This window comes from Vanellus vanellus (assembly GCF_965231255.1).
Source record: "Vanellus vanellus genome assembly, chromosome: 4".
Lineage (NCBI taxonomy): Eukaryota > Metazoa > Chordata > Aves > Charadriiformes > Charadriidae > Vanellus > Vanellus vanellus.
In genome coordinates this window covers 42631249-42655729 of record NC_138909.1, presented here as the reverse complement: position 1 = coordinate 42655729, position 24481 = coordinate 42631249, and the positions used below count along the sequence as shown (strand labels likewise).

Here is a 24481-nt window from a genome sequence, read left to right as displayed (position 1 = left end):
TGAACATCACTAAGAAAGGCAGAGACGGGCAAAATTTAACATACTTAAAAATCACATCATTTCAGAGGTTGCTTGTACTTCTGAGTATGGAAGCTTTGCAGAAATTTTCAGATAGCAGAGGTCATGTTTCTTCCCAAATGCCCTACTTTTAACTTACATTCTTACTTCTCATTCTTTATGTTATCATCATCATTTTGCAAATCACTTATTATTAAAAGAAAAAAAAAAAAGCATCAAATACCTTCTGATGTGAGGCTGCCCAGAGGGTGACCAAGGACTGCGGCCTCTTTGATTTACAGCTTGAACCATCAGCCTGCCTGTGCAACTTACTCTGCCCTGTTATGATGGTGGAGAGGAGGAACATTAAAATACTTAAAGCACGCAATATTAATAAATGTTCAACCTGATCGCTTCTTTTTTTGCCCACCTGTTACAGCGTCTGTAACACAATCTCTTCTTCCACTATGTCATTGAAAAACATTTGTCATGATTCCTTCTGATACTAAACTGTCCAATCTAACGCAGAACAGACTGGCGTAATTGTGACTATAACACAGTCAGGGTTACAATGTTCCACCTGAAAGTTTTTCTTTAAAAGAAAATTATTAGTACCACTGGCAATGAAGTCCTCAAACCAGTATATTGACTAAGTTATTGATGTGGGTGGGAAGTTTCTCTGTGTATGGCGAGTGGACAGGAAGACAACTAGTTCAGGATCAGTCACTCTTGGAAATGGCACTTGGAAAGTGTTGGAGGTTAACAGCAGAGCTGCTGCCTCCAAAGTGGCCTGAGCCCCTTGATCTGGTGGAGCCACAGCTCAAAAAAATGAAAAAAAAAAAAAAGAATCCATGAATGTGAAAACCAAAAGAGTTTCAGTACAAGCACTGAGCGGGGCCTCTCTGAGGGGGCGAGCCTGGTTTGGGGGCAGGAATCCCAGCAAAGCGCACAACTGCACTGGGGGACACTGGCTAGAGTTCAGTCGTTGTGGCTTAGTTTCAGTGAATGATAAAGCTTTAAATAAAACATGGGCTCTGTTGAATTTAATCCCCTTTTTTTCTTCTGCTTTGTTTCTTATGGCAGAATAAACTATTTTGGTTTTTAAAAGACAGTTTGTCCAGCACAAGGACTAGAGGTAACAAATTTGGGATGGGACAGCCTGAAGGCAGAACTGCCGCCATCTGGGGGCTCAGCAGAATTCACCACGTAAGGGCTAAAAGCACCTGGTATACATAATAGATACAAATATAAAAGCTATATCTAAATAAACATAACACTGTAGTAAAAGTTTATATACTTTTAAATAACAACAATGTGATTTTAATTTTTTTTTTTTAATTATAGTTTTAAACGGCTCTAATGAGTGTATAGAAGCTGTATACTCATAGTATAGAAGCGGCAGTAAGGCACCAGCTGCACCAGCGTTGCAGTCTCTTTCAGTTCTAAGCTGTGAGCTCCACAGTCTGTCAGCATAAAAGTGACAAATATTTTTGTCACAGTAATTCAGGGGTTGCAAATAGCTGTACTGGTCGAAGCTCATCAAAAACCAATTTCACTGGAGTGACAAGCAGCCTTCTAATGGCAACGACCTTTGTGTTCCTGCCAGCCTGTTAGAAATGACGTCTCTGTCCCGCTCTTATTCCCATGACCTATTTAGTCCACAAGAAAAATAACTTGTGTTAAAATAAGCCATTGTGCATGATCTGCAGCCATTTCTTAAGCAAAAGGGTTTTTTGCGTTACAACACCATTAAAGACATCTGGAACAAATACATTTCTATTTTGGGTACCACTGCATATTAATCGTTTTCTGGCAGGTGATGAATTCACACATTTTTGGGATCATTTCTGCATATCTCAATACATGAAGGCACCACAAATGGAAACACAAAGGACAGTAAGGAATTTGGATAGGGAAGAACAAGCAGGAAGCCAAAGATTTGGAAGAGTCATGGGATGAATGGGAAGGGAGCCATGAGCGGGAAGTAATTCATGAGAAGATGGCCTAGAAAATCAGGGATAACCCAGACTGAGGACTGGCCACACAGTGCAAAGAAGTGGCGAGAGTGGGATAAAAGGCAAGAAGGTGAAAACAAGGGCTCCACTCAAGCCCGTACAGCTCATGGAAAGACATCAGTTAAGGGACGTAACCTCGAACTAAAGGCCTACAGCAGGTTTTGTGTCTGTGTAGGGCCTGGGGGCGGTTTGCTCTGGATTAAGTTCTATGGCAAATTTTACTGCAGACCCCAGTGGTGCCTTAGAGGCTTCATTCCAGCTCGCTGCACTTTACAGCGCGGGCAACGGTGAGGGCCGTAGTCACTACCAGGGACCGTTTCCAAGGTGTGTCAACAAGTCACTTTACATCATAAATCATGCAGTATTAGTCCAGATTGTGAGATGGCATAAACTGGCAGAGCTTTAATGACCTGAATCCTTTGCTTTAAGAAAATCAATTTCTGTTGGCTAAGAATACACCTTTTTGCTTTGTAGTTTGGCGGTTCCAATAGCAATGATCAAAACACGGCAAGAGCCTAGCAAATATCTACCAGTCCATCAGAATCTGATGCAGGCTCCCTTACATTTACGTATTTCGCTTTTCTTAAGGAAAGGTTGCCAAATTTGCCTGAGTTTGTGATAGCTTTGAGATGTGGACAACTTTCCATTAAGAACTGAGGAAGCTATGCCAAAATTATTTCCACTCAGGATGACTTAAAAGAATTGGAATCCAGATCTTTGAGTGTGAAAGGCTAGTGCATTAACTCACAGCCCTTCCTTGCCTCCATTGTACTGTTAAGCGCATAGTAAAAGCAAGCAAATAGTGGAAGAGATAAGTCTGTTTGCTTGGGAATTACACTGTGAAGAAAGAACAGCATGGGCTCGGGGAAACAGACAGCTGTTTTGTTTAGGGGAGCCAGAGGGGGATGCTTCTGGTTCGTCTCCAAAGAGGGGGGAAAAAAAGCACAGACGTAGAATTTTATCATGTAACAAAGCTGCTTTTTCAATCCCCAAGCTAGGAACAACATAAAACCAGCTCATTTTAGTACATCTAAGAACCCACCAACAAACTAGTATCACCAATGACCAGAACCGATAACCTGGGTCGCAGCTGTGTCACTGAATGAGCATTATCCAGAACAACAAATGCTGAACAGTGGTCCCTAAATATTCGGGGACAGAGTACAGTGCCCAAACTCAAAGGCAGTTTATTCACCAAGGTCTCTAAGACTTTGGGTCGCACGGTAACACTACACAGGGAGACTTTGTACCTGCACTAACACGACACTTACAGGAAGATGAACGGCATACCTTGAGCATGTATGTGTTTGTTTATCAATTTTAAACCTGCTGTGAATTTCCAAAATTTCAATGGTCATCTATGCGTAAAAGCTCCCAGGTTGAAGAATTCCCTCGGCCTTATGCTATTTGTTTATTGTATCTTTATTTCTGTTACTTCTATGTGTAGAAATAAGATGTAAACTACCTAGATTTAAGCACTGCAGTTTGTAGAATCTAGCCTAAAACTGCTACCGCTGTGTCGTCTGTGTGTACATCCCCATCCACTCCGAAGCACGCTGCAGCAAGAGCGGGACTGACAGTTCAAGAGCAAGGCAAAAATGGCAGTCATGCTCCGTAACCTAGCAACGTTCACAACACAGCACAACACTCCTGTTTAGATTAAACTCTGTCTCAGCGATACAGTTTGTTATTTTACAGTGTGATTCTGCTTTCAGGCCCGGTCTTGGCAAGATATTTGGTGCTACAGAAGAAAATAATTCGTTACATCCCTAAAGTTGTGTTACTGCCTTGGTTTCTCACGTGCAAATCTTTCCCCTGCTTGCTGTGCTGTAGGGAAAGTGGGCTGAAAAAGTTACTTCAATAGGATGTGTGACCTGTAAAGTTTAGCTGTGCCCAACGCTCTAGTGGGTTTCTGTTGTATAGCTCAGCCCTCCTACTAGGTCCGCGGAGAGCAAATAATATTACAAAACCAGTAACACTCCAGGTTTCAGGAAAACATTAAGGGAACAACACAGGAGACCTCCCCCTACATAAAAAGCGCTCGCATTTTTTGCCTTACAGAATAGCAATCACTGCTTAATGTAAACACGTTGAGGTGCAATATACTCCCACTCATTTCAAAAAGTTGGCCTCAGTCAGTGAGCAGTGTCAACAGAAGAAAAACGAAATCGCTGGATTGGGTTACTTCTGCTGGTAAACTGGATTTTTCTCCCTTTAGAGTATGTGTGCTATCCATGCTCAGTTAGGATACTGAGATGTTATCAGCTGAAACAAATGGTGGTAGGGTGATTAAAAAGCAACACCCCTCCCCTCTGAAACCTCAAACCGTAGGAAAAAACCTGCTGTTGAGTTGCTAATCTCTTGGAGATAGAAAGGTCCCACCCTCCTGATGCAAGATGAAAACAGAACTCTAACTTACATACTTTATGGTGACTTCATCATTTAATTAAAGCATGCATACGTAAGATGAGATAGTTTTCTGAAGATTTATGGCCAGAAGCATGTTTGCTCTGGAGCCAAACCTTCATTTACCTGTGGGTTAGCAGCCATAATAGTGTAATTCCCATCATCATCCAGGGTGGAGGCTGCCGTATGCAGTGAGCAAGTTCCATCAGGTTCTCTTTGAATTCGGTAGTGATCGCTTCGTTTAGAAATTTGCTTCCCATCTTTAAACCAATAAATCTGCAGGAAAAAAACAAGGCATGGCTGATAAGAGGTGGGTGCTCATCACCATTTCTCAATTAACAGCAGTAATTAATCTTAGCTGCTGAAAACCTCTCTGGTAGGCATTAGAAGAAAACCAGTTTGATCAACTAGTGAAAGTGCAGAACCACACTCCATGAACCACTTTCACTAAAAGACAAGTTACAGAGCAGCAATCGCTCAGAGAGAAAGAGGGCAGCATCAACATTTACCAAAGAAATTTACGGGAGAGTATGGGCTGTCCCCATCCCCAGCACAGAACAGCAGCTGAACATTGCAAGAACCAAAAATAAATGTCATTAGAAAGAAAAGTTCTGTTTTGGAGAATATTACTAATTTTAAATTTTTATTTCACTTAAATCTGAAGAAGTTGGAGAAAAAAACCTGCTACTGTTCTCTTTGCAGAAAATGAAAACATCAACCAAGGTAATTATGGGAATAATTAGTTCCATGATGAATAAAATAGAAGTAACGATCTCACTGTTGAAACACCAGTTTCGTCTCGTATCCGTTACGCTGACTGGACTGGCCTAAAAAGCCAGAAGGGGGTTCAGCCGCTCACGCTGGCACCGAGCGGTTCCGTAGCCGGAGGGGCAGCTCAGTATAATTGCACGATTGAAACCAACAGTGTTGCCCCAATGTGACAGACGTCTACAGAAATGGGCAACTTCACAAAGTCATAGGAAACACTTCAAAGCAAGTCAGCACACAGATAGGCTTTAACAATTGTGCGCCAACACCGCTATAGTTCCAAGTTGTACAGAACAGTTACATTATCTATCAAACCGAGGTCTTTTCCATTACTTTTGATACATAATTTTATTCTCTGGCTGACCCAAGATCTACTTTCAGTGAGCCAAAAAAAATGATGTATGCAGAATAATATCTTACAGTAATCCATAAATTACACAAAAACTCATGTATGTGTTTTTAATGCCTCAAACTTGAGGTGAAAAAAATCCAAATATTTTAACCTAAACACACAGATTTTCCTCAGTCCAATTCCATTTAGGTCTTACAGCGAGGAAAAGGTACCGGGCTTTCTGATAAAAATGAAGTGACAAAGCAAAGCACAATTCCTGGTGGGGTTTAATATGCCAGGTTCTTCATCCATGCCAACATTTCAAAGCTCTAAATTCATTCACTGGGGGGGAAAGTTAAGGATGTACTTTTAAATTTCACAAAAAGACAATGGAGAATGTTTTGGAGGGAACGAGTGGAAATTTCCCTTATAAATTAATTACCATGTATGGTTTTTATATTAACAAGCATTATGTGTAACTTGAAATGATTTCATTTCCTCAATAGCTGGTTATACTTGTTTCCCATTTTGTCTGTCAGCAGCCTTGCAGAGACTCTGTGGTGCTAACAAAAGATTTAGTCATGTCTTCTCATCTGCTGACAGAGCACTTACTGGAGATGCAAAAGATATTTGATCACTTATATACACATGCTAATGGAGGCTGGTAACAACATAGCTGCAAAAAATTAGTTTTAACTTGCATGCTTTGCATGTGTCATAACCTTGCTTGGAAATCTACTGCATTAAGTAGCAACTATTTAATAAAATGCACTTATCAGAAATATCAGGAGACGTGCCAGGAATTATTACATGGAAATACATGCAAATATTAACTGAACCAGCTATCCAAACATCACGCATGTGTTGTCCAGTACCTATTTCCACTAAGTTGAAAAGCACTGGCATCACAGGGTTTTACTTATGAGTTGTAAATTCTTAATATTACCTTTATCTGACGTGGAGTTAATCAGTAAAACACTACCACTGCTGGAGACAACGGCCCTTGCAGTGAGGTATTTTCTTTCTGGGATACCTTTTAATAAATGTACCATTAAACTACGTAAGCACAGAACACTGCATCTGGATTGCTTTTATTTGCACCAGATTTTCAGAAACCAATGTGTAATGACTAGAAATACAATGGAATACACAGTACAAAAGGGTTTTTGATCTTGGGCAGCACAGGCATTTTTAATCACTAAGAATTATATTCAGCCATGTGAAGAGTGAGCAGTACGAGCTTTATGCAACATTCATGTCTCAATTAACCTTTTGTATGGCATTGTCCTAATTCTGAAGAGAAATAGCCCTTAAAAAGAGTACTCCACAACCCCTCCTGTATCACTGCAGGTTCTCATTTTAATGAGAAAATAGTTTTACATTACACTCAAGGCTATAACAAAAGTAGATTCAGATTTTAAAAGTCATATTTATGAAGACAGATTTTGCACATCAGTATTCAATTTACATGGCATGTTCAGGGGAAAAAATAATCAAGCCAATAACCCCGCTTAGAAAAATCCCTTGTAATGAATGCCAGATTTTAGAAACACTACAGTCCTTCCCAAAGCCGTTCCTTGGCAGAGCTGACAGAATACTTAGAAGGGAGGAGCTTCAAGTTAGTAAATTATTTCCAGCTTTTCATTTGCCAAAGTAAAGAATTTATTCAGGGGCAACACTTCCAGCTTCAACAAATGACAGCAGAAGGGCAGCCCTCAGCCATCGAGCATTTCCAAACTGCTATCTTGGCATGCTCCGGCAGATGAGGGGAAGATACAGCCTCTGACATTTGCGAAGCCCAGCTAACAAGTAGCCATCCAACAGTACTGAAATTGGTTCCATCCCAAGCAACTTAGCAAATCGCACAAAGCATCTGCGAGTGAATGGAATAAAGGGTCATAGTCCCAGGTGCAAGAGCAAATCACTTCTTAATGTGCGTGCTGCAACGCTGCAGAAAAACAGAACATCGTATCTGAATCAGAGTGCACTCACATCAGATCCTCCTTTACAATGCCCTGCTTTAGGGGAAGCACTAACAACGTGGTTCCTTGGCTGTGCAATCCCTAATGCCAAAACAAGGAGGGTGAAGGAAAGGAGACATCCTCTTTCATCTGTCTTAAATCAGATTAAGATGACTGTGAAACTACACCTTAATTGAAAACTGTGAAAATTAGGGAATGGCTAAGTTGACTAAGGTTGATTCATAATCCAGCAACTTAGTCATAAGCCTCAGGCAAAAAGAGTACCTCTCCAGCACACTGCACCTCTAACACCAACGAACCACTTGTCTTCCACCCTTATTCAGCGCAACGGATTCTTCTGTACGGTCATCTCAAAAGCCGTGCTGGACATCAAAGGTTTGGGTTCACAGACTGGCCTAATCTTCTCAGTGTGTGTCTTCAGTTAGAAGCAGGAGAGCTTTTTTGATACAAGTATACTGATCAGCCCCACTTACTTTGCAGTGGTTCACATCGTGTTGTGGTCTTGGAGCACAGAATTGGATTCCTTTCAGATGAAACTAAGCCAGAAAATGTGCTCCAAGAACACATCTAATGTGCTGCATCTGCTTCAGTCTGTAGGACAAGATTAGAGCTAGCCTGAAGTAAAACCTCCTGAAATGCATGCAGGGACAGATATCTCATTCCACAGATTTGCTGCTTCTGGTCTGCATTACTTGCTAATGTCGGCATAGGTCTAGTTCTTTGTTGTTCCTTCTCTGCTACCTGACAAAGTCCATCTTTCTTTTTACAGTTGGTGCAGTATCATACACCTATATCATTGGGCATGTAAAGTCATTGGCATTTATCTCTGTTCCAAATCCTAAATACCTGTAAAACTTACACTAGATAAGAGATTTGGATGTAGGTCCTGCTGCAAAGACCTTATTTAAGAGAAAAGGCACCTTTGATCTTGTCTGAGAAGAGAGCCCCTGCCCACAAGAGGTCACTGTAAGAGCTACAAGGACCTCACGGGGAAGACACTGGCTTTGGCAAGGAGGTTGAAGAAGCTACTGCTCTTTGCCTCCTGCATAATGAGTCAGTTGATTGCCAAGCAATTTTTGAAATGGTTAAACACAACTTACCAAAGGAAGGCATTCTTCCAGACTACTGACATCACACAACTGGTACTTTTACATTTGCTAAAAGGAAATGCTTCCCAAGCCCAACCCTCCTCCCTCAGAAGCTCATCATTAAAACCTCACCGTGTCCCATCTTGCTGTTGGGATATATGGGAGCTTATGGTATTTTATGATGCCTTCCTCTAACTTTCAATAAAATTTAGTCTTGTTAGGGTGTGTAGCTAAAAACTCTGCAACGCTGAAGAATGCAGTGATACTACACTGGCTCCTGAACCAGAAGCGGCATATTTTTGCATTAGCATGTTACTATGCCTGAGCTAATTACCCACATTAACCTGATGGGACTACTGTGCCAACTCACATGGGGTTTTCTAGCATTGCACTGCACCCTGTGGTGCAGATGTTACCTGAAGGCAACTCTGAAAATGACGGAAGTATTACTTCTAGGTAAAATAATTGAGATGAAGTCTCGGGAAGGAGTAACTAAGAGCTGAAGCCTCATAGTAGGATTTTTGCTGGGTATAGATTTAAATAATTCCAGTGACGTCAAAAGAGATTTGACAGTTTATACCAGCGTGGAGTCGTTCTTTTCAAGAGTTCCGTTCCTGTAAGATACAGCCCATAGGGTCCAGTGGCTGACTGTAAAGTACCAATATAGAACTCTTCAGAGTGTTTCTAGAAACATTTACCCTCTTTTCTTACCTTTGGCTTTGGATTTCCTGCCACTTTGCATGTAAATGTGACTGGCATTCCCTCAAAAATTTTGTAATGCTTTAGCTTCATCTCAAAATATGGTGACATACTGTTATCAATAGGTTCATCTCCATGTTGCACCTCGTCATCTGATTCTTCCACAGGAGATCTCTCCAGCCTGTATTCAATTTCACTGATCAATCTTTGCTCAAAGCTGGAGACTTTATACTCCTGTCAAACAAGAAAGGTACATATTAGTGTCCAGCTTCAACACATTGCTCAGCAAGATGTGTTCCTAATGTTTTGTTTTTTTTTTTAATTCTACTGATCTTTGGCAATCCATTAAGGTTTTCCATATAAAAGGAAACTGTATCTTGTTGAAGAAAAACACTATAATCTGTGCCTCCAATAACTTCCCTATGAAAAAATGAAGACATCTGGTATAAGGCAAAAATTGTATTTCATGTTATCTCAAGGTCTAATTTATAAGGGGAGGAAAGTCATTGGTTGCTTTCTTTCAATTTTTTAAAAAAGCCTATAAGAATAAAAGTATTCCGAAGCAGTTCATAAAGACAAAAGAAACACACTAATATTTCCTTGAGGGCACAGGCAGATTTAGGGTGGGTTTTGTTTCCAGATGGCCACAAGACCATATGGTTCACATCTGCTATTTGCATAGAACTGCACCGGAGGCTGCACCAGAAGGCTAAAATGATTTTGTTTACAACTGCCTGCAAAAATAACAAAAAAAGTGAAAATGGCAACACTGGCAGTCCATGATAGTTGCCTCCCTTTACTCCTGTTGCCATGGTCCCCTTTGTATGGCCAAAAGTATCACTTCTTCCTTAAAAACAAAATTTGTCATCAGAGTATTCAAGATATAGGAAGAAGAGTGGAAAGTTTCAACCTGTGTAAAACACTACTGCTTGTTTAAATTTGCTATTCAGACAGTGTGAAACGTTACTGTGACATACAGAGTTACCTCCTTGACCTGTTCAATCTACCTGCTTTGCAGTACAAAAGTTCTGCTTTGAATCTCAGTGATAACAAAGATAATGCCAGAATGTAAGAAAGCTCAGAAGCAGAAAAAGAAAAATCGTTAAGGCAATGCTCTTCTCAGTCAGCAGAAATTCAGGCACTCTTTCAAATGACCTTTGGCCATTGTCTCTGACCCTCATTTTATCTAAGATAGAACACGCCTCATACGAAGCCTCCTTTCACGTGCCCATCCTCTACCATTGACTCTGGTCTGGGAATGTCATGTAGCCTTTCTACTGCCTGGTTACAGAACTAATCGTAACCCTCAGTAAGGGTAAAAAATGGAAGAAGAGAGAAATACCTTTGTATACTGCAGACATTTTTTTGATTCCTTTGTTCCCTGAAAGCTTATCATAAAAGTAATGCATGAAATACATGTGGTACATATAAAGAGCAGCTGATTTGGATGCAAGGCAGTTAGTATCACTGTATGTTAACATTACAGCAGAAAGATGCTGGAGCACACCGTTACTGCGGTTAAGCTGCCTGCCCTCAGACAATTAGGTTTATAGGACAACTTTAACACCTTGAAGGGAGTGCAGCCCAAATCTTCGCAGTTATTAATGCTAGGTGACCTCTTGTTATTAACCAAGAACAGCAGAAGGGAAAGGGCAAAGATGACAGCGAAAAAAAAAATCAATGGACAAAAAAGCAAGACAGAAAAAGGCGAAAACGTTAACCTTTTGAATATCCACAGGACTCACTACAGAAGCACCAACAGAGCGAGCTTCCTGCAAAGGGTAGAAAAAAAGATCAAGAGGCAGAAAGAAGACCGAGAAGCATCCATGACAGTTTCTCAGAGCTTTCATCAGGAGAATATACTTTAGGTAGTAACATAAGCAAACGAATGCTATGCATTTCCGAACAGCAACTCCGGCATCTCAACAATGGGGAACGTGTACCTGGCCTTTCAAGCAGGCTTTCTGCTGTGTTTTTGGTCTGCATCCAAAAAGTGCAGATTACACACATGAAGAGAAGATAGTTTCAAGATAGTAGACATATTTTTTCCTTGAGAGACTTAAAGGTCAGGAGAGAATAAGATCAACGGAAGAGTTTAAAGCAGAGAGCAGACATTTGAGAACTCTCAGCCTTATTCAGTATGGAAAAACTGAGCAATAGGCATGTGATCCTCCAGTTTACTTCGCTGATACATAACATATGACTTCTGTAATCAAAACCGTCCTATCTTGTGTATGTTTATTGTCTTATGTAGGACTATTTAGAGAGAATCACAGCCTGTGAAGAAAAATGGGAAGGAATTTTTTATTTTCCTCTGAAATTGTAGAGTTATGTGGCACCTGTATAGCAGGCTCCTCTTCAGGTTCCTGTATATTGAAGACAGTTGCAGCACTGTCTGCTCCCAGCAACCGACGAGCCATTTTCTCCTCGTACGTTAATCTCTGAAAAAAAAAAATAAAAGGGGGATGAGGAGGAAGGAAAAGAAGAAAAAGAAGTTCTTATTTCTCATTAAGAACTAGAAGGTGGTTAGACAGCAAGCAATGCTTTAAGTAATGTTAATAAAAGAGAGCAGCAATATTTTTCTAACAGAAACTTTCTACCGCAGTTTGCAATGCATTTTTTTTGCATTACAAGTGGCTCTTCTGGCTTAAGGAACTGTTGCCCTGACTCTGCCATTTGTTTCCATCCTCTTGCCAGGAACTTGGGCAGGAATGAGCAATAGGAACTGCTTAAATCAGCATGGCCATCAAAAAAGTGCATGTCAAATCATCCCAAATCTTACTCCTACTCGTTCTGCTCAATTTTTACATTAGAACCACACAGCAGAAAACTGCCAAAAATGCTAAGGAGATACTACACTACTTGATTATTTTGTCAAAAATATGACAGCTTTATAGAATAATATATTCTTTAAGGATTTTTATTTCTATTTCTTCTTACTTTTTTGGAAATTAAGGAGACAGCTTATAAAGTACAGTTTACACTCAGAAGATAAAGCAAGTTAAAAGAAAACCTTAGGTGTACAATTCAATTATTTCATTACTATTTTTCCTTCTACATTCAATAATATATTTCAGGCACTTAGACACCTTCTTACAAATCAGCATTGAAAAAAAAATGCCAGCGTATGAAAGGCAAACTCATCACATGGTGAAATGCCTCATTTAAACAGAAAAATGAAAAAAGAATGGAAATTGTAAAACATTACACCTAATTAATGCTTCCAGTTTTTTAAAAAAGCTCATTTAAATGGATTTTTAGAAGATCTCATATTGTAGCTAATCCATCAGGCTGAGATTCACAAGAACTAGGTACCAGTTTTGGCTTGGTTACAAATGTCTAAGCAAGTCACTTTCATTTCTTCTGTGATCACTCAAAGTGCCCACAGCCATGATTACACAAACAGAATCACCCAAGACGGGAATCTGCAAGGCAAAAGCCTCAAGGCAAGCGCAAACCCAGAGTTTACTTGGTTCAAGCTCCCACATAATCTGATCACAGTTGGGGTTTTTTTGCCTTTTTTTTTTTTCCTCCTCAGGCCATGTGGGCTTTCTCAGGACATTCCATTCATTTGTCCAGGCCAAACATCTCTCTCACTTTCCAAAATAGGCATTGAGAATCATGCTCAGCCCACCTCCTTTGAAAAAAACAGGAACTTAAGACACTATGAGAGTGATTCTGCTTAACTACTACAGAAAACTGCCAAACCCTATGTAGTCAATGGAGAAAGGTAAGTACAGAAGCACAAGTCACTCCAAACATTTTCCCTAGTTTGCTCATCTGACCTTACTAAGAACCAGAATCCGGCAGCTGTGGACTGGATAGTCTGACTCAATACGCTGTCCTGAACTACACGACCACGGTCCACATCTCGGACATGGTAGCAAACTTAGCGAACTTCTGAGCATGGTCCTGAGAAACCTAAAGCACGCAACCTTTCAGTGACACAAAGGTATCCCAAGGCATTCAGATGCTTTTGAAAACATTCATTAACAAAACAGGGGTGACAGTCTACGTTTTTAATATTACTTTCCTCTTAAAAGAGATGCCTTAATAACTGTAATCAAGTCTTAGGAGAGTTGCTTCTCATCAACTCTGAGCAGGAAGAATTTGGTATTTTACCTTCTATGCATATCTTAAAATGCACAAAAATTAATGGAACACTTTACAGCTGTGCATTTCAATTTTTTTATATGCCCATTTTACCTCATTTCTTGACTCCTCAAGCAGTTTATTAACTCCTGATAAAGCCTGTAAGTTAGTACTATAGGTTATTATTTATTCTATTGGTCAAAAAAGTCCCACAGCTGCAGGATCTAATGATGCCTGATTCTTAATGGGTTGTGTCTCATGATGAACTGCCCTGTCCCCCTCTGATGTCCACTTACCAACTACTTTTTCCCCACATTGTCCAACAGCTGGGCAAAAGGTAGAATGAGCCTGGACTGATCAAGAGCTATGTATATGCTTACTGGCCAGCCACTCAGTGACAAACAGTCAAAATGAAATGGCCTCTGAGGCTGAAGAAGCCCTTGAGCTACAGACTGTGCAGGCTTCTTATATGAATTCATCATCTTTGAGACCTCCATTGCTTTCTTAAGTCCAAGTAAAGTTGTCCAATGGGAGAAGGAATGATAGGCCAAAATGTACACTATCATTCCTTATGGAAATGAAGATTTGGAAATGCAATTAAAAATATTAAATACATAAAACATAAAAATAATCTACAACAATTATTTTATATGCAGTGTATCTGAGAAACTACCCATGACGCCCACTCCCGTTCCCTGGGATATTTTATGTTTTTATACCGGTTGCCCATTGTTCAAAAGGTCTTCCTTGAAGCGAAGTTTTCTTTCCAGATCCTGAATTACAGCATCTTTTGACCCTTGAATCTCTTCATCTGATGCTATCCTAGCCGTTCTGCCTGTTTTCTTGGGAAATCCCCTGCAAAACAGTACCGGAAAATTCATGAGCTTTCCTGAAATCATTGGTATTTAGGAATTCACCTGCAATCACTGCTATTAGTGAAGAAAACAATACCGTATCTTTTAAATTAGAGGTCTGTCATCTTACTTATTATGCTGTCCCTTCTAACTCACATCACTGAATAAATGGTTAGTTTAAGGACAAAGCTGAAGCTATGCTTTATTCGTGCATCAGTTAAATAGGGCTCAGGATTGTGCAGCAGTGGCTGTAAACACCATACGCTCAAAGAGGAAACTGGTGAGCAATGGCAGTAAAGCAAAGTGAGAGGAAACTTGAAAGAGAAAGCATGACTAGATAAGCGGGGATAGAAGATAAACTAGGTTCCTATGAAGTACCAGATGGATAAAGATCAGAAAGATGTAAGACAAGGCAGTTAATTATTAATTTCCTATATTATTTATTAACTAATTACTTGTTACAGCTTCGCAATACACAATGCATAACTTCATGTTTATTCTTCATATCTCTGTGAATGCATACCCAGAAGGCAACACGTAAATGTTGTTTCTGAAAGAAGAGCCATTCAGAGAGTCTAGGTTACACCAGCAAAAAGAAAAATCATCCCTGTAAAGCAGTTTTCAGCAACAGCAGCGTTTCACAGTGGAACAGCAACCATTTAGTAGTTTGCATTCCCAGGGCTAAGCTATTCCTCATACCAGCCTACACGTTATGATTGCACTTTCAGGATGTCTCGCTCCCATTTCTGGAATGGCACAGGAATTATTTTTTCCCTGTCTGCCCTAATATTTAACACTTTTCAGTGATGTTATGATGGCTCTATTGCTGGAAATGCCCAACAATGGTGGTTTCTCCTGTAGAACAGCTGTTCTTACACAGTTGCGAAGAAATCAACATTGCTATCAGTATTTGAAACTTGTAGCACACCCCATTTCTCCAGTGAAGTCACATATTATTGTTTAAAACACCAATACTGATTCAATATTAGTTTTGGGGCTTTTTTAAACTTCATTGACTAAATAGCGCTCAACCCATTACATGGGAATGACTCATGCAAAATATAGAATCGAATAAGGTAAATTGCCAAACTCACAGATGACACAGATGGAAAAAATCAGACCAGCATGTAAGGGGTAAACTTCTTTCCAATATACAATTTAATAATATAATTACCAGCACCAAATGTTAAACAAGAATCAGATGAAGATAACAAATTTTGTTGGATATAGTTTGGTACTATGTTTCTCTAACATGGTTAGAGAAAATTCATTCTTCAGCAAGTGTTTTCAATGATAATTTTTAGCATCAGTTAAAATGAAACAATACACATATGCTGTCAAAAGCCAAAAAGGAATTAAGTGAATAGATGGAGAAGACAATAATTGGAAACATTTCTGTCTAAATTCCTAAAACATTTCATATTCTGTTACTGAAAGTAAATTTAAAATGGGAAAATGGTGAAGTTCTTGTAAAAAGAACTGCATTTTCACATTAAATCACACCAGAAGAAGAGCAGACATTTGCCTAATGTCGCAAAGAGCCAGACAACCACCTCCCTCACTCTAGAAATATTCAGCCATTCACTGAAAATCTTCTCAGTCACCAAGCAGAATAATTTCCTCAGCATTTGGCTGGGGATGTTCTCAGTCACAAGCAACAAAGTCCCCTCTACCCCTTTTCAGGAGAAGTCAGGAAAACTACCCCATCTACAAGGAGGCAAGAGAACACTAAGAAGGGGTAAGTTCTCTTCAAGAAACAGATGCTTCAATAAGTCAAGAGATTTGGGGACAGTAAATATAAAGGAAGATACGGAAGGAAAAAAGACAGGAGAAGTTGGGAAGAGGGGATCAGAAGGTAATGTCCCTCAAGAGGGCTGTACCAACTGCTAGAAGACTAGTGGAAAGGTGGCATCTGTTTCCCTCCTTGCAGTCTTTCCCTTCACCTTCCAGCCTCCTACCCTATGCAGCCCAGCACAGCCACGGAGCTGAATTTTGTCACTTTTTGGATATGATACACACAGACACACAAATCTGCCCAACTTCAAGGCAGCAAATTTCAAATTTGGCTTCACCCTGAAGAAGCCCTGTGCCAGCTCCTAATGGAAACATGCATCCTACCTTGAAAATTCCAAGCGATACATTAAAAAAAATACAGTTTTCATTTCACATTCTTACAAACTTCATACCTGAACGATAAAAAAAGTGTTAGCAGAAAAAGGCCTGCTTATGCTTGGTACTTAATAGGCTGTAAAGGTAAAATGTACACTTTACTCACAAAAGTCACAACACTGCATGAAAAGAAGGGGATGGGACTAAATGTTCTGGAGTGGATTTCAAATAACAAGTGAAAGCATTTTCTGAAGCATTATCAGTTCTCTCTGAAAACAAAAACCCTTAAGCAAACACACCCATTTTTAAAAGGGGAAGGAGTACCAAGAGAATTATAGGCCAGTAAGTTCAATGTCATCCATACTAAACATAAGAAAACAATATTACAGTCCATTTCAAAACAATTACGGAAATTAAAATTGAGTCATATCAAACCTCACTTCTCTCTCTCTGTCAGGCTGAAGGGCATGCAGATAGGCAAAAAGGAGCAGCTTTGATACACTTCAGTTCACGGCTTCTGAGTAAGCCTTTAGGAGCTGCAGTAAGATCCCTAGTAAATCAGGGAAAGAGAGTCTGGCTGAAATTTCTATTATATGGCTGCATAACTGTCGGAAAAAGCTATTCAGAGAGTAGCAATTTTTTTTTTTCCCTATCAAACTGGAAGAATATAGACCAACGAGGCCTTTCAAAGGTCCATGTATACTAAGTTCAGTACTTAGTATTTCAACCTCACCAAATGGAATAGTGAAATAAAAAAGCATGTTTCTCAAATTGGCTGATGATGCCGAACTTGCAGAGGTTGCAATTCGTTTGCAGGTAACAACTTTATTTACAAGAACCTTCATAATTAATCTAGAGGTGTCTAATGATGATGACACTCAAGAAAAATGTTCAAAGCATGACAGCAATACAAATGGAAAATTTGCACTAACACTTTAAACATCTCCCAAGAATCTGTGAGATTAAAACTTGGACAATAACACCATTATTTCAAAAGGAAAATAATTATAATTCTGGGACACATTAGTATAAGATATGGAATTGCATTGTTTTCCTTTATTTCTTGCTGTTGGACACTTAATCCAGTTTTACCACTGCACTTCAAGAAAAATACAGCAAATTGGAAAGTTTCAGAACAAGAAAACTGTCAGACGGTTTTAAAACATAGCTTTTGTGACAAGCTATATGTGTCGTGTCCCCCCCCCCCCCCCCCCAAACCTTGTTTCTTTACTCAGGAAATGAGGAGAATGAAGACAGAGAGTTGACTCAAACTTAAAACATCAGAAAATAGCTAGCATTCAATGATTCTCCATCTCCATTGAGGATGATAAGTAGACAGCAACTTGAAGAACAACAGGCCTATCTTAGACAAAACCAATTTAGAACTCTCCTTTCTCCACCCTCCAACAGTAACAGTCGAACACTGGAACAAGTCATGTAAGTAAGCTAAGGAATTTTATTTAAGAACAAGGAATGCAAATATTTCAGCAATGGCCTGGGGATCCCTGGTAGCTTTTAACAGGAGGGGCAGACTCCCTAACAACCTTCCAGATCTCTGGTTACGTGCCAGAAAATCCTGAGCTTTGCACAGTGGGTGTGGAGGTGTCCTCTAAGACCTGGTCAAGGCAACTTGCCTGAAAAATAGATTCTCTTCTCTTTACTTACAATTACAAAAAAGTATTTAAGCAAGAAAGCAGTAGGTTTAAAAACATAACTATAAAGATGAGTATCAGTCAAAATTTCTGCAAATGCCTTTAGAAAGCCTCTCTGTCTTTCAGGACTATTTTAAATTGGGACAAAAAATAGAAGAGGTGCACAAGGAAATGTAATTCTTCCTGCAGATGCTCTATTTCCACCCCCTCTTTAGAATCTCTTTCTTTTTCTACACATATACAGTTTAAAATATGTAAATAAATATACATATATGCTTACATACCCCCACACCAAATTAGTTCTTAAGACATACATTCTGAGATAAATTTCAAAATGGCTACAAGGCAATGGCAACATACAGAAGGTGCTTGGTAAATCTATCCTCCAAAGCACAGATCCATTCAGCTTGAGCGACGGTTTACGTGTCAAGACAGCCTGGCGGCAAACTTTCTTCAGCTGCTTTTGCAAATATTTTTCACCATCCTTACATGCCCTTATCTGGATGCATTAAGGTCCTAAGATTTTTATCCTCCTCAGTGACTCATCAGCTTTCTTTTCATCTTTTCTCAGGGATAATATCAAACAAAACATTCTGCCAATGCATTTGTGTATTTGTACACTCATTCTTTGATGTAATTTTCAGAGTATATTGTGAGTATCAAGGTAGCAGGAGATAGCTGGAGAAAGCATATTTCAAGTTATTGACACCGTTAGTCTCGAGCACACAACCACCACCACAAATGTGCAAAGAAACTATCAGCCTTTGAGAATCAGGCTGCAATTCACATAGATTTTAAGCCCCTCTGAAACATGCATCACTTAAGTCACTGAGGGCCTGAATACAGCCAGAGATAAAAGCACACAAATCTGAATTCTTTTGGTCAGAAAGGGCACAATGGAATTGCCAAAATTCAGTCATTCACACAGAGATTTTTGACAGCAAAGATTTTTGCAACCCCAGCTTGGCTCTCCTTAGTTTTGAACATTTGCCCTAACATTTATTTAGAAAGAAGGCCAAACCAGCAGTACTTTTCATGTTTTAATTACACAGAGTTCACGCTGGATGCGATTCCCTCTTTTCCTATGTACCTTTTACAGTGTAAACAAGGGCAACAGGCTGGCTGTTGTTATCCTTCCAAGAACAAATTCCTGTTTGCAGCCAATATGGCTCAGTTTCACAGAACTCCAAATCAATTCTCTGGTACTGAGGTAATGAACAGTAACTTGATTTTTCCTTTAAAGCTAAAGCCTTCCAAAAACACAGCTAATTCCTGTCCACTTAACACATTTTTCACTTACTGTAAGAACAAAGTCACTACAAGCACTGTTGCAGGTCACAAACTTTGAAGCTGTAGCTGCGTATTAAAATCGTTTTAGTCTGATCTTGTCGTACATGCTGTGGAGCCCAGGAGTCAGCTCTGTTCAGTACTGTGAGGTTATGTGCGTCTGAATGAAGGGAACGCCTGAGGCACAGACCTGACTAAGGATGACTTGCATCAAATGAAACAAAGGTTACAAAAGTTCAATTATTTCTACCACCCAAGAAAAGGTTATGAAACTGTAGTTGAAAAAAATAAATAAAACATGCCTCAGCATTGGATAGGATCAAGACTGACATGAATAATATATATTTATGAGCAATTTTGATCCTTCTTAATGATTAGATAACACAGAGAACAACTCACCTACCAACTGCATGCCTACCACCAAAAATTTGTTTTTCTAAGGTTTATCATTAAGAACGCATTTCTACTCATTAAAAGAAGAATTACTACCTTTTCATTCTCCTGGTCAGTTCCTTCCCCACCTGAGCAAGTTATCCCTCTCCCTCAGGCTGCACTGGTTATCTTAGATACATAAATGCCATTTGCTTTTCAAAAGATGTCCACATATTTGGATATCAATTTAAAAAATACAACTATTTTGTAACTAGTAGTCTTATTTGCATTTCTAACTGTTGCCAGCATTATGCTAGAACTGATGGTCAGGAAGAAATCCCTAAAGCACTAACTGCGCCTGAATGTAGAAAAAGCCGGCACAGTTCTCATAGTCCCGAAATCTTGAGAAGAACAGGTAACTGCAAGAAGCATGTGGAGAAAAACCTACACTGGACTGAGAAAAGGTATTATATCCAAAATATTAACCTTTACTCCGGTTGATTAAATGCTACTAGTTAAAGTCTTCACAACTACCAAGCACCGTACCTGGCTTTTACATTCACAGACATTTCTGTGGCATTCAGATCTGTTTAAAATAAGGAAGTTATAAAATTAAGTCCCCTAAAGAAAAAAAAAAAATCTGCAAAACCAAAAAAAGCTGGAAAGCAATGCTGCAAACAGCCTCTCTCTCTCTTCAACAGAAAAGTTTATATACTAATTCTCTTAGTTAAGTTCACTTGTCATCTTACAAGACTCTTAAGCATCTGCAAATACCACTTAAAAAAAGAACTGGATAAAACCATCTTGGAAATTAAGACTTCCAGATACAATGATTGTCAGGATATAGTAGGTCAGTTATTTTGGCTACTGTCTGTGTGTCTCTGTATTAAATCCTTAATCTCTAGTTTTGAGCAACTTTGATTAGACCTGGGGCACAACCTGGATTTCAAAGTTCAAGTGGAACAAAGATGCATTCATCATATTTCAAAAAAGCTGATATGGATATGGATTTTATGATAATCACGTGTATGTACATAACAAAAAGGTGTTACATTGTGCAAAAACAAAGCCCCCAATATGAGCTGTTTCTCAGCACAATTGACAAGAAGTGATCTGATATCACAGATAAACCACTCAGGTGTTGCTCTAACAGCCACAAGTAGTATCCAAGCCATAGGAAAAGGAGGTACAACACAATAAATCAAGAAACTTTAAACAAAAAATGGTCTGACGGACAGGAGCAATAGCTTAAGAAAATTGGGGGTTGGGAATGAACGCAAACCCTAATATTTGAAATTTTCCAGCTACATAAATACTTGTCTTCAGATATATTTTCCGGAGATCCAGGGATAACACAGGTATGACTGAACAGGTAGCACACAGCAAAGAGGTAAGCTCCCTCAGAAGCAAGAAAACATCCTGACCTTTCTCCTTGGTTTGATGTTGGAATTCTTAATCAAGGTACTTCCTCCTATGTATCACTATTTTCACATCAATCACACCGTGGGTAACCTCCATTTTTCACAGTTGTGACAGACATAACTTACAGAAATGGGAAAAGTGAATGTCCAGTCTACATAGGACAGCAATACAGTTTACTCTAAAATGAAAGCTGGCATTTGTACTGGGAGACTGTTGAAGGCTGCAAGATAAAAAGGTGGAGAAGCGCGGCTTTTCCTCAGGGCAGTCACCATCATTGCTAACTGACTCAAGGAAGGTAAGGGTTACTAAAATATTTGCTTCAGTGCTATTTGAGACAGAATTCAATAGACAAGTCACAATACACAGCTGCAAGAACAGACCAGCAGCTCTGATTCAAAGAGGGAAAAAAAGGGCAGAGCTCTCTCTGATGTCGGTATTCTCATGATTCCCACAGAATCTCCTTTAAGATTTGGATTTAAGGTTCTAGAGATCATTGAAACAGCAGCTAAATTTATTATGCAGAGTGATAAAAACAGCTTATTTAATTACATTTTACAAGATACTTTAGACAATCTTGTCTTCAAAGAATGTTTTCTATTTCCCATTCTTCTCCAGAAAGTAGTAAACCTAGAGTTAAGTTCTTTCACCAGTCAGATTTTTTTCTGTTTGTGACTACGGTAACATTACTGAAGATATCTACTTTAAGAAAAAGTCTAGTTTAAGGGAAAGTGTCTACTTTAAGAAAAAACTCTAATTTTTTAAGTTGCTTACAAAAGGATATATGGATAGCTGATAATACATGTTTTTTATACTTAGAAAGAGATTCCCTTTCTCCAAGTTGGATGACACCACACCTTTTTGTAGCAGGATTTATATTCCTGTTATTTAAATATTCACTAAATAGTCACTAAATCCTTCTCATGGGATTAATTTTGCTTTCACAAATGCTCGTGTAAGGTTACCAATGTATGTGCTTACCTAGAATTTGTAAGCATACTTATTTCTTTTCATACAGACATAATTTGATTTTTTTCTATGAACAGTGAAGACCAGATTCTATCTTCTACAGATTTAACTGTGGACAAAACCCCTTCAATTCTAGGTTTCTGTCACATTAACTTGGCTCCCTGCAAGTCTTTTATAACCGAAGGCTCGCCTGAGTCCAGCACATCCACCCACCCTAGAGTTTTCTTTAGGTAAAGAAAGAACTGAGATTTTTTAAGAACAGTATTGAACAATCTTACTCCAGCCAAGTTTTACAACACTGATTAGTGTTCATAATGCCCTTAGTACTTAATTAGCTACGCAGTTCCACCAGCACCTCTCTGTTTAATAACACCGTGTTCTGGCAAGACATGAATTTATCAAATTTGCCCCATTAATAAAAAAAAGGTTATTCCCAAAGCTTGCTCAGTTAACACCACCACAGTCACTGCTTGAAAATGCTGGTCACTACAAAGTATCTAGAGCTTACTGGAAAGATGAGATATATTTTATTCAACTGAAACATTTACCATACAATTGTTGCAAATAAATGCTGAAATATTTAAAGGTGAATTAGTAGGAACTAATAACACAAAGCTGCTTTCCATGTTTCAGACGTCCAAATAAAATGTAGTAACTTGACAAGTAGCTATTCCCACAATTCAGGATAGACTGTAAAACTACCTGTTGAAAAACCAACCAAAAAAACCCATCCCAAACAAACAAAAACCCAGTGCAATGTTTCCAAATCTATCAACTGTAAAGAATATCCATTTGATCAAACCGGTTTAGATAATGCTGTCACTTCCACAGAGCCTCTGGGTCCAAAACCAAGGAAAATGTCAACCCTTATCTGAAGCATTAGCATGGTATTTACTGCTCATGGACTCACAGAGTATAGGGATGGAAGACAGAGTTAGAAATATTTTGTCTGACCTTTTACAGAACAAGAGGCACAACACCTCCTTGAATTAATTTCTCTTTTAAGTAGAACAAAGATGATACAAATACTAGAAAGGAAATGCCTGAAGAAAGCTGATGGAGGGAAGGTCTGACTCCATGAGGAGAAATGAAGACTCTTGTTGGTTTGTATACAACCAGTGTCTTCCATTTTATAGAAAACTTCACTGATGCTGCCTTTGACCACTTCCAAAAAGAATTTCCTCCACCTGCAATGTTTATTACTTTACCTTTATCCTGCTCCTACCACGAAAGCAATCTGAAGAAAATAAGAATGATGCCTACTAAGTACTGATTCTGAGGAGCAGATCTGTAATTGTGCTAAGATTTAGTAATAAAAAGATCATTGAAATGCGTGAAAAATTAAACAGTTACTCAATAATTGAGTACTCGACGGTATATCAAGATGCATAACTTTCAAAAACAGTCTGCAGAATTTCTTACTCTGCCAAATAATGTTTTTTGGTAATTACAAGAGACTGACAAAGCTAAATATTTATTGTTTTCTTTCAGATATTTGGCTACCAGTGCCATAGTAGGCACACCTGAGAGAGAAAAGAGTAAGCAACCAGGGTAAAAAGACCATATAATCAAAATATGAACAGTGAATTACCAACCCTGAAATCCACACACGAAAAAGACAAGGCAAGAGAAAGGAGCCGGGAAAACATTGAAAGCAGACAGGAAAACTGTTTTAAGAGCATTTTATCTGCTAGAGGCACTTGATATGAAAGTGTTGAAATGGCTAAATGCAATGACAGGTCCAAGTCTACTTCCATTGATGTTAAAATACCATAATAAATCATAAAGTTATTATCTAAAGAGGAAATTCTACCACTTCAAACACGGTATTTGGAGTGTCTAGTAAAAAAATGTATCTCCTTTCCATGAAAGGTTATTTCAAACTCTGCCTAGCTCACTTTCAGCAACCCACTATCATATTCTCAGTATCACCACTATATGACTGATCAAGAAGCAGAGACAAAGCTAAATGGCTTGACTAGCATTTTAGGTGCTGAGCTGAAGCAAAACTTGAAATGCTCCAATTCATTCCTTGCACCCAATCTGTACAGTACCCTGTCAGGAAACAGTATTATGCTTTTCAATCAATGGATTTTGGAGATCATGGAGTATATGCTGAGACTATAGGCTGAGGTTACAGAATACTGTGAGCGGCTCAAAAACTACAATGTCTCAGAAAGAAAAATGTGTTCAAGAAAAGAGGATTTGTGAGGATGGAGCAAAAGATGAGGGAAAAGAAGCAAAAAGTGAAGCTGAGGGGAAAAATAGAACTGAGACTATAGCACAAAGCAAAAGAGACCAAAAGCAGTGGGGGGAAGGGAGGCGAGGGGAAGAATTGCTCAGAAGTGGTATTAGAATGATGGGAAACAGAATGATTTACTCAGCAAGACACACCAGACATTAGTAGCCTGCACAGTAAAATGAAAAAGGAGAGGCCAGCA

General features: G+C 39.0%; 1 protein-coding gene across 2 annotated transcripts in view; it reads right to left on the bottom strand.

The window, feature by feature from the left end:
• PALLD (palladin, cytoskeletal associated protein) overlaps nucleotides 1–24481 on the bottom strand; it is a gene marked incomplete at its 5' end in the record, with an annotated part of 205036 nt that overhangs the window by 10246 nt on the left and 170309 nt on the right. For both annotated transcript variants that reach the window (XM_082481981.1, XM_082481982.1), the window contains 6 exons: nucleotides 242–336; nucleotides 4545–4694; nucleotides 9299–9520; nucleotides 11008–11058; nucleotides 11626–11727; nucleotides 14098–14233. In XM_082481981.1, coding sequence (XP_082338107.1) covers nucleotides 242–336; nucleotides 4545–4694; nucleotides 9299–9520; nucleotides 11008–11058; nucleotides 11626–11727; nucleotides 14098–14233 — 756 coding nt within the window. The remainder of the gene's footprint in view (nucleotides 1–241; nucleotides 337–4544; nucleotides 4695–9298; nucleotides 9521–11007; nucleotides 11059–11625; nucleotides 11728–14097; nucleotides 14234–24481) is intronic.